This window comes from Triticum aestivum, chromosome 2D (assembly GCF_018294505.1).
Source record: "Triticum aestivum cultivar Chinese Spring chromosome 2D, IWGSC CS RefSeq v2.1, whole genome shotgun sequence".
Classification (NCBI taxonomy): Eukaryota; Viridiplantae; Streptophyta; class Magnoliopsida; order Poales; family Poaceae; genus Triticum; species Triticum aestivum.
Window position 1 is genome coordinate 592,977,459 of NC_057799.1, and position 10,958 is coordinate 592,988,416.

The 10,958-nt window shown below is 45.8% G+C and overlaps 1 protein-coding gene across 1 annotated transcript; it reads right to left on the reverse strand.

Annotated features, from left to right (window-relative positions):
- Positions 1–3,454: 3,454 nt before the first annotated feature.
- On the reverse strand, positions 3,455–6,544 carry LOC123050228 (disease resistance protein Pik-2-like). Its single transcript, XM_044473052.1, has 3 exons — positions 6,509–6,544; positions 5,784–5,857; positions 3,455–5,351 (listed from the first exon to the last, which is right to left on the reverse strand). The coding sequence occupies exons 1-3, from the start codon at positions 6,542–6,544 to the stop codon at positions 3,455–3,457; spliced, it is 2,007 nt and encodes a 668-aa protein (XP_044328987.1).
- Between the last annotated feature and the right edge of the window lie 4,414 nt (positions 6,545–10,958).

A 10,958-nucleotide genomic window follows, 5' to 3' on the forward strand; every position in this document is an offset into this window, starting at 1 on the left:
TCGTCGTCTTCGGTGGCAGAGGAGTGAGTCTTGTTGTCTTCGGACGAGACGTCCGAAGCTCCCTTGCGGCGGAGGCCACTTCTGGCCCCCTTGGCCTTCTTCTCCGGTGCCTGGTAAGGCGCCGGTACCAACATCTTTGTCAGGAGCGGGATGACTGGTTCCTCGGGCAGCGGAGCCGGACACTTGATCCGCTCTGCTTTCTCTGTCCATACCTGAAAAAATAAATAGTGAAGTTTAGGTATCTTCCTTGAATAAGCAAGTAGAGGATACACCTTGAAACACGAAAGACTTACCGCACTGGAGGGATGGGCCAGACCGTGCCCACGGTCCTCGGTGGTCTCCGGCGGCGTCTCGTTGCCCTTGAAGAGCAACTTCCAGATATCTTCGTGCGTGGTTCCGAAGAGCCTTTCCAAGGTCTGGTGCTCCTCCGGATCGAATTCCCATAAAGGGCAAGTTCGGCTCTGGCATGGAAGGATCCGGCGAACTAGCATCACCTGGATCACGTTGACGAGCTTGATGTTTTTGTCCACCATGCTTTGGATGCGCGTTTGCAGCGCTATCAGTTCGTCCGACGAAGACCAATTCGGGCCCTTCTCTAGCCAGGAGGTGAGGCGCATTGGAGCTCCGGACTTGAATTTAGGAGCCGCGGCCCAGGTGGCGTCGCGGGGCTCTGTGATATAGAACCACAGTTTCTGCCACTCTTTGACGGTCTCCACAAAAGTACCCTTGGGCCATGTGACATTGGGCATCTTGCTCACCATGGCACCTCCACACTCCGCGTGTTGGCCATCCACCACCTTCGGCTTCACATTGAAGATCTTAAGCCACAGTCCGAAGTGTGGTGGAATGCGGAGGAAAGCATCGCACACGACGATGAACGCCGAGATGTTGAGGAAGGAGTTTGGGGCTAGCTCATGGAAATCTAGCCCGTAATAGAACATGAGTCCGCGGACGAAAGGGTGGAGAAGAAACCCTAACCTGCGGACGAAGTGGGGGATGAACACCACCCTTTCATTGGGTTTCGGTGTGGGGACAATTTGCCCCTTGGCCGGCAGCCGATGGGCGATTTCTTTCGCCAGGTACCTGGCCTCCCGAAGCTTGGTGATGTCCTTCTCCTTGACGGAGGAGGCCATCCACCTGCCTTGTGCTCCAGATCCGTACATGGTCGAGTGCTTTCTCGAGGCGGAAAAAATGAGGACTTGGGCGCTGAGCTCGAGAATGGGAGCGTAGAGAGAGAGAGAGAGAGAGAGAGAGAGAGAAGGCGTGGGTGAAAGAAGGGAATCCTTATCTCCTTATAAAGGCAGTGAATATCAAGCGCCTCCCCACTCGCCTTAAAACTCGCCTGTTCCCAAGGGTCATGCAGACGGCACGGTTGGATTACCCACGCCCGTATTGATGAGAATCCCGCAATAAGGGGACACGATCTCTGCTTTAACAAGACGTGCCAGTGAGACCGCATCTCGAAGCGGCAGGCCGAAAAATGGTTCGAAATGATAACTGGGTAATGACGTGGTATCACGTTACAAAAGTTGTCAGCGGATTGGACTCATGAAATATTATACTCTCTGCGGTTATGCGTGGTGCTCGTTTTGCAGAGCCGGACATGGTCTTTCTCTCCGAGGACTGTGTTGGAGTATTCGGAGAAGGAACCCGCCTTGCAATGCCGAAGACAATCTGCGCGCCGGACACATCGTCATTGAAGCCTGGTTCAGGGGCTACTGAGGGAGTCCTAGATTAAGGGGTCCTCGAGCATCCGGACTATGGTACGTGGGCCGGACTAATGGGCTGTGAAGAATACAAGACCGAAGACTCTCTCCCGTGTCCGGATAGGAGTCTCCTTGGTGTGGAAGGCAAGCTTGGCGTCCTGATACGAAGATTCCTTTCTCTGTAACCGACTTTGTACAACCCTAGCCCCCTCCGGTGTCTATATAAACCGGAGGGCTTAGTCCGTAGAGGCAAGAAGAATACTCATAGTCATACAGGCTAGACTTCTAGGGTTTTAGCCATTACGATCTCGTGGTAGATCTATTCTTGTAATACTCATATTCATCAAGATCAATCAAGCAGGAAGTAGGGTATTACATCCATAGAGAGGGCCCGAACCTGGGTAAACATCGTGTCCCCTGTCTCCTGTTACCATCGATCTCAGACGCACAGTTCGGGACCCCCTACCCGAGATCCGCCGGTTTTGACACCGACATGCGCCTCGGTGGCGTCATCCCTCACCCCTGGCCGACCATTTGTCTTAGGTAGCGTGCGCAAGGGCCCAAATATGTTGCTCTAGATGTGCATCCATTTGCGCGGCCTCCTCCAGGGCCACGTCCATCTGTTCCCAAAGGGTGGGTGGAGGATCCATGGGTTGCTCCTCCTCCACTTCATCCCCAAAATTGAAGACGATGGGATCTCCTTCAAGTGCGTCATGGACGAAGAACTGGGTGTCAGATTGAAGGCGGACGAGATTGCAACGGGATGCGCCGGAGATAGGATTGAAGCGAGAGAGTAGAGGCCGTCGTCCCTTAATAGGCCATTGTAGGTGCCATTAAGGAGGCGGATTGGGAAGCGGCAGGCGGTTGATGACACATGGTCAAAGGGCGCGCCTCCTGGTGAGAAATGTTGCAGTGGCCTACTCGCCCGCCTCCCGGCTTGCTCACACGCAAGCTCGGAGATGATCCCGCGTGATGGCCATCTGATGGGCCGCCATGGGAATCCGGTGGTCGGGTGTCCGTCGGTGGTGGTGCGTGGGAGATCGTAGTTGCTTTCAAACTAGACCGTGGTACAAAGAGTAAGAAGCTGAAACTTTGCTCTTGCGCTGGCGGTTGGGTTTGGAGCGAGCTCTATATTGGACCTCCCTAGCTACGGAGGCTGCACGCTCATCTATGGAGGGAGCTCCATAAATTATGGCGATTCTCATAGAGTGCCATTTTGACAATTATTATGATAATCGGGGTCATATAGTGACTCATCTAGAGTTGCTCTTAGCTTAAATGAGAATTGGGTGAATTGGGATCTCTGCATGTCAGTTACACTGTTTTTTTGCCTAGGAAGGTGCTCACTGCTCAGTGGTAAACGAACCTGGAGCCCAGTGATGGTGTCACATCTTGAGCAAGTTGCTTGTTTAAAGGCGTATAAAACTATTTTTTTTGTGGTGGGGTATAAAAGCATTTGTAGTATGCTGGAAGCGTACATGTGAGAAGGTTGGTAAAACATGGGAACATAACCAATCAGAATCAGGGTGCCAGAAAAGGAAAAACTAGAGAAACAAATGCACGGCCATCATGATGCTCACAGAAGATTATTACATTACTTGTGTTCCACTTCATACAGGGTAAATACCGGCCGGTAAAAAAACAAACAAGAGCTAGACACGAACCGAAAAACATCAACTTGAAGGAAAGATGCAAGGAGATGGAAAGATGATCCTACTAGTTCAGATCAATACGATTGGCACTGGAGTTCAGTAGGACTTCAAAACTGGGAGATTTTGATTCATACCAAGCTGCTCCTGCAAGTCTGCCACGAAGGCGGGCTCGTAGGCACCGACGAGCTTAAATTCCTTGAATCTCTGAAGATGTTGTAGTCCAGAAAACAACCCAACCTTGGCTGCTTTAGGCGAACCACCGAACTGCAGCAGCTCTAGCTTAGGTGTTGCTTCTGGTTCAAACTCCACAGTTTTGAGGTCACCAGCGCGATCCAACTCCAGTACCACCAGGCTCCGGAATCTGTACCGAGGAAAACTGACACGAATCTCATCTCCATCGAAAGACTCCTTCCACAGGCGTAGTATGACCAGGTTTGGCAAATCCCCAAGGGCTTGTATCGCAGTATCACATTCCAATATCCTTGAGCTCCGTAGCTTTAGCTTCACGAGATTTTGGAGCCGATACATCCATCGTGTCAAAGTGACCATGTTGCCATACAACTTGAGGCTCTGAAGGTCTTCCGGAGGCGACCTCAGTTCATCCAAGCAGCCAGATAAGCCAGGCTTGCCCTCCGACTCTATTAACAGCGATTCCAGGCACATGAGATCAGCAATTGTAGAACACAACTCTTGGCTGTTTCTCTTGTTGATGCCAGTTACCCTTAACTTGCGGAGCCAGAGGAGTCTTCTTATCTCTTCTAGAGCGGCCTTCCGCCATGCCATGTTCACAGTACCTAGGGTGTGTAGAGCTTTCAGTTTACAGATTCCTCTGGGAAGTGCAACACCACGTACACCTTGGTGCATTGCTGACGCAGGTAAATGCGAGCAACAACACGCATTATGAGGTGCACAGCGTACCACACATAAAGCCACTGAAGAGAAGGTCGAAACACATAGCCTGTTCCTCATTAGCATCGGCGCACCTTCTAAAGATGTCTCAACATCGTCGTTGCCATCTTGAATTTTTATGGCACCCGCAAGAATATGCTGCAGCTGAATAAGCTTGACAATGCTCCTTGGTAGCATGAATATCGATGTACCTGCAATATCTAATGTCTGGAGTAGCCTTAGGTTGCCCAACGAATTAGGAAGGTGATAAATATTAAGGCACCCTCTTAGGGAAAGGTATCTTAGGTGAAGAAAATTCCCAATTTGCTCAAGGTCACGATCAACTAGACCTGTTGTGTCTTCCAACTCCAGTACTTGCAACAACCTCATCTTCTGAGAAATGAAAAATGGCCTCCACTTTCCAAATACTGTTAATGATCGTATACGGAATATATCGACTATTGTCTCGAATTCACCCTGGTCTCCCTCCCACTTGCTACTTATAGCAAGGTGGCAAACTCTGTCCACTCTGTTTAGGCCAGAGCCTTCATCCAGTGTGAAAACAAGATTTTCTTCCTTTGACTTCGAGATGGCGATTCCACGGATGATATCATGGACCTGGCACGAGTCGATTCTTGTTGTGCTGCGAACTGAGAATTGAGACGGTAAGAGCATATTCCTGCTAATGAGTTCCATGAAATAGTTCTCCGTCGTTGCCTCCCTAGATTTGACTTGCACCACCTTCAAGTAACCCTCCGCACTCCACCGCCGCACTAAACGTCTACGGCTAACCTTTTGGTCTTCACGGAAGATGGACATGTATAATAGACATGATTTTAGGTGATAGGGTAAACCATCGTAGCATTTGATAATGACTGCTAATATGGGATTATATGTATTAGCCTCACGCTCAGCACTGATATGCTCATTAAGTTTCCTCCACTCCTCCACCGTTTTTGACTGGCTTGCCAAGAAGTTACCTACAGTGGCTATTGCCAGTGGGTGTCCACAGCACTTCTCCAATATCAGTTCTGCTTCTTCAACTAGCTCAGGATATATCTCTTCCAAATTTACGGTCTCCTTAAATACCTGAAATATATATAATCTAGTTAGTACACAAAATAAATTGAAATACTCCTTTTGATTCATATTAATTGTTGCTGATTATTACAACTAAATCAGTGACAATTAACAATAATTGTCGTTGATTTAGTATATGGATAGGAGAGAGTACTTCTGTATGGCGTCTTTCTTATACTTTGCAGTGCCATTTCTCTGTTCTGCGGTTGAAATGAGGAATTATTCATGCAAAAAGATAGGAATTAAAGAAGCAGAAGTTTAGCACATTCATCTTTTCTTGTTTATTAACTCTTTTTTCTAAGGAAATCGGTAAGGGAGGTTTACAGTACAGTGGCGAAGACGGGAGGATCAGCACGGACCTACCCCCCCCCCCCCCCCCCCCAACAATATTGAATTGCTCCTAAATTTTGCGTCAACAGTACATTTTTTTTACTCTAACTGCCCCCCCCCCCCCCACCTCTCCTCCCCCTCAACGTTCAAATCACGCAATATGGCCTCCGCGACTGTCACAGTATGAACAATGTGAACTACCTGATTTGAAGGACTCAATTGATAAATATTTAACTAAAAAACATCATTGCATAAAGCTAAACTATTGAGTGGCACATCAACTCATTTGATATTAAGTGGTTTGATTGCATTGTAATAAAAAGTTCAAGAGACTATAGTGCTATCCACGCTGAAAGCTTTATACCAAAAGTTATAGTGAATTTCCTTGATGAATATATGTGTGTGCCGATTTTATTTAATTATTTTATAATCCCTCTCTAAAGAAAGATAAGACTTTTTAGATCACTAAAGTAGGAATAGGTTGAGGACTATATGATTAATACTTCCAAACACATTCATTATTTCTAGCAACTCATGTGGTAATCTTGGTTGATCCAGTACATTTAGAGGCATATTAATTAAAGATAAGATTAATACCTTATGTGAGTTCTTAAGCATTGCAGTTATATAGCTACATATAATTGCTGCCAAAAGGTAGAACAAAGATAGGACTTAGGTGATAAATATTTAACTTAAAGACATCACTACAGAAAGCTAAATTGTTGAGTGGCACATCAACAACATTTGATGTTTAGGGGTTTGATCGCATCATCAATATAATAAAGTAGATTATAGTACTGTCCTTGCTGAAAGCTTATCTTTACCTAATAATAAAGGGCTATTGCTTCTTACCACCGTAATTTCGTCCGTTTTCGGTCCGACCGTCATCCTGCGCTTTTGTCCGTTTCTATATGCGCTTTCGTCGTCCGCTCTTATCCGTTTAGGCTCACGACGTACAGGAAAAGGACTCTACATTGATCGCGTATAGGTTTCATATTGGGCACGTTCTGTAGCTCTCACGCCCTGATTCCCTATATAAATATAGGGTGAGATTGAGGACACCCGAGACCGAGGAGAGGCGAGATCGATCACGATAAAAATGATCCGCTGGTGGCCGCGCGCGCGGCCAGGCCAGTGACGAGGCAGCTAGGCCCTCGACCCTTCTGAGTTGGCCAGGCGAGGAACCGCTGGGTGAAGCCCGCGTAGGCAGGGCCACGTGAGCGCACAACTACATGCGGGACACTCGCCGGGCCGCTTCCTCCTGTACACCTATGCGCTGCATCGCATCGACCCTTGAGCTTCTTATACCCCAACGATTCACTGAGCCGCACGGCCGGCGTCAACAAACTGCCATGGACTTCATGATGCTCAGCGGCGGCAGGGCATGATCGTCGGCAGCGCGGAAACCAACAATGCCTACACAGCTCTGGCAACATCCAGCATCACTGTCATTCCGAGGGCGAGGCAGCCGTAGTAGTCTCGTCGGAGTGGAAGGTGGCGGCCGGGAAAGCATGGAGACGGCACCGTCGCGATCTGATGCCCACCTGCCTGGGTCGAGCTCGTGGTACGAGGCAGCAGCGGGACATGGTAACGAGAACTCCCTGGACAACCCCATGAGCGAGGCATCCATCGTTGGCCTGACTCTGCTATTGGGAGCAACCTCTGCGTGGACAGCGTTCCCAGGTGGACGTCGTCAGCGGAAGGCTGGATCAGATTAAATATCGACTGCTCCTTCTTCAAGAGGGAACAAATAAGTGGTGCTGGTATGATTGCCCGTCGACCTGACGGATCGGTTGTGCTAACTACCTGGCGGCCTGCAACTCCATCCAGAACTGCTCTGAGGCGAAGGAAGCTGAGGCTAAAGCGGCGTTTCTGAGTGTCAAACTCATGATTGCTATGGTCGGCAATGCCCTCAAAACGAAGTGGTGTGGAATTGACGAAGAAACAAAGATAGGTTTGCTATGTCTAGAAGAGTGCCAAGTAGTACAGACTAAGAGAAAATGCAACAAGGCTGCCCACTCACTGGCTTAGACATCAATCAAACCCATTAAGCTACGGGAGAATGGCGGCCAACCAGCATGGCCACGTGGCGCATGCGGGTTGGCCGTGGCAAGATTTTTTTTATTTTTTTTGGAAAATAAAACTGAGAAACTTTTTAAATTTTTTTGAAAGATGAATTGAGATTTTTTTTCTTTTGGAAAAAGTTTTTTTGGAGATTATTTTTGAAAGATGAAAGTGAGACTTTTGTTTCTTTTTTATTTTAAGAATGATTTTTGTGCTTTTTTTGAGATGGATGTGATGTTCACATGTTGTGAGAAAGCTTTCTTTTTAATTTTGAGAGGAAGTTGAGGTTTTTTCTTTGAGAGGGAGAAATACACGCGCAGTTTCCTCTTAAGAGGCTCGCAATGGCGGGCCCCAACCACTAGTGCTAGAGCATGGGGCGAGAGTTTGCACGGGGACTCTGGAACACGTTTCTGAGTTGATTAGAGATCTTGTAAGCCTTGATTGTAAAACTCATGTTACCCGTTGATAAATTAATAAAGCTCTTTTCGCCTTGAGAAAAAGGGATCTCGCGCACCACGCGGCTACGGCGCTCTAGGCCGGGGCCCGGGCTCAATGTTAGCGATGGTCGAGCTGCTGCCAGTGAAAAAGAGGGGTCAGGGAGATTTTTATTTATTTATTTATGGATGCAGGATGTTTTTTGCATGGATTTTAGATTGGAAGAATTTTACTAATGGAGGCAGGATCTTTTTCTCAAGGATTTTAGATCGATGGCTACTTTTGGGACAAACAGGTAACGATGGGTCTACTTTCTTTTTATATATGTATTGTGCTTCAAATAAATAAATCATGTATATATCTAAGTTATTTGGAGGTACAAAATTCAACATAAAATATAGGAAATTCTCATAAGGGTTTCCTGGTTCAGTGCAACACCATAATAATACATTCTGAAGTATTCCTACCAATTTTTAGTGTATCTTTTCTTCTTCAAAATTCGAAATCAAGTTTTGTATTTAAAAGGACTTTAATGAAAAATGTAAAAAACTTTAAATTGGAAGATTTGAAATGCACACAATTCAAAGTAATTGCATTATATACCTATTATTATGAAAGGTTGTGTCATGCATAGGCGTGATCGAATGAGCACCGCATATATGCATCCCGACTAATCCCAACAAGTTTATCCTTCTTCATATGCTTCCTCTACTCCCACCCGAGGGAGACGAAGGACTTAGCAGAGTGGGGTGGATGGTGATTATAGCGAATGGCTCTGCTGGCCAGGCGCATGTGTACCGTGCGGCCTGGACGAAGTGACAGGCAGAGCAGGCAGTGGCGGCATGCTTAACCGCATGTTTTTTTCTTTCCTATTGCAACACACAAGCATGTTTCCTAGTACTAAAAGTTATAGTGAATTTGCTTGATGAATATATGTACATGACGATGTATTTAATTATTTTATATTGTAAAATATTTACTAAACGTAAGTAGCTAACCTTTTCTCATTCATGTTTGCATGTGGAGGAGGCATATTTGCATGGCGAGAGAAATATGTTGAGGAGTATATGATTAATACTTTCATATACATTCATTATTTCTACCACCCATGCAGTAATCTCAGTTGATCTAGTACATAGCGGTGCATATTAATCTAAGATAAAATCAACACCATATGTGAGTTCATAAGCATTGCAGTTATATAGCTAATACAATATCTCATATTTATTTATCTGGCCGTATATTTATTTACACGAGATTTTACATTATACTCATGTTAAAAAGCGTGTGGGGGTGATTCTTAAACTTGATTTCGAGAAAGCTTATGACAAAGTCAATTGGCACTTTTTACTCGATTGCCATGTGAAACGAGGGTTTAACTCTAAGTGGTGCGGGTGGGTCTCTCAAATTCTTAGAAACGGCACGGTAAGTGTCAAGATCAATGATGAGGTAGGACCATACATCCAAAGTGCTAAGGGGGTGAGGCAGGGCGATCCTCACTCCCCTTTCTTATTCAATCTTGCTGCTGACTGCCTGACCAAAATGGTGCTTACGGCCCAAAAAAACGGTCTTATCAAAGGGTTAGCTGCTGATCTTATTGAGGATGGGGTTTGCATCCTGCAATACGCTGATGATACGGTGCTTTGTTTCGAACATGATATAGACAAAGCCATCAACGTCAAACTTTTGCTCTATCTTTTTGAGATTATGTCAGGATTAAAAATCAATTTTGAGAAGAGCGAGATCTTTAGTATTGGAGGTGACAATGATATTGATTTAACTTATGCTGACATGTTTGGATGCCAAGTGGGCTCCTTACCTATGAAATATCTTGGAGTCCCAGTTACATACTCCACTCTCAAGAATGCGGATTTAGACTTCCTTGATGGAAAAATGGTCAAAAAGCTTGATGCCTGGGTCGCCTATGCGGCTTCCTCCGGGGCCATGCTCACTTTGTTGGGTTCCAGCCTAGATGGGATTCCCTTGTTCCTCATGTCGATGTTCCTCTTCAATAAAACTTTTATTGAGAGGATGGATAAACACCATAGACGTTTCTTTTGGAGGAGGAAAAACAAGAAACATGGATACCATATGGTTAAGTGGACAAGAATATGTCGATCTAAGAAGATTGGGGGTCTGGGTATCAAAGATCTTCATAAACAGAATATTGCCCTACTCGTTAAATGGTGGTGGAAACTAGACTGTAGCTAATATTCGGAGTAAGTAAGGGCAAGATATTTCAAAAATAAGACTGTATCTAATATTCGGAGTCGTTTCTCTGATTCTCCTTGCTAGAAGGCTATCATGAAAGTCAAAGAGTCGTATATGGCTGGTAGAAAAATCATTATCGAAAGTGGAAATCTGACTAGAATCTGGTTCGATCCTTGGGTTGAGAATATCACGTTGAAAGATCGTTTCCCTGATATGTTTAGTATTTGTCAAGACCAGGAGTGCACTGTTGCATCCTGGGTTGCGAATAACTATGAACTAGGCTTTAGACGTAGACTGGTTGGCATGTTGGGTGAGCAGTGGGCTTGGATGGTAATGGAAGCAAAAAAGCTGTTGCTGAATGATTCTCCAGATAAAATTGCATGGGCTCTTAGTAGTAAGGGAAAATTTACTACTAAATCTATCTATGAATGGTTGGAAAGAAACTTATCAGGCCCCAACTATAAAATGGTGTGGAAAGCACCTATTCCGCTGAAGATTAAAATCTTCTTATGGCAACTGTTTCAGAATGCCGTGCCGACTCGGGATAATATGCGTATTAGGAAATGGCATGGCAATCCCGTGTGTTCTTTTT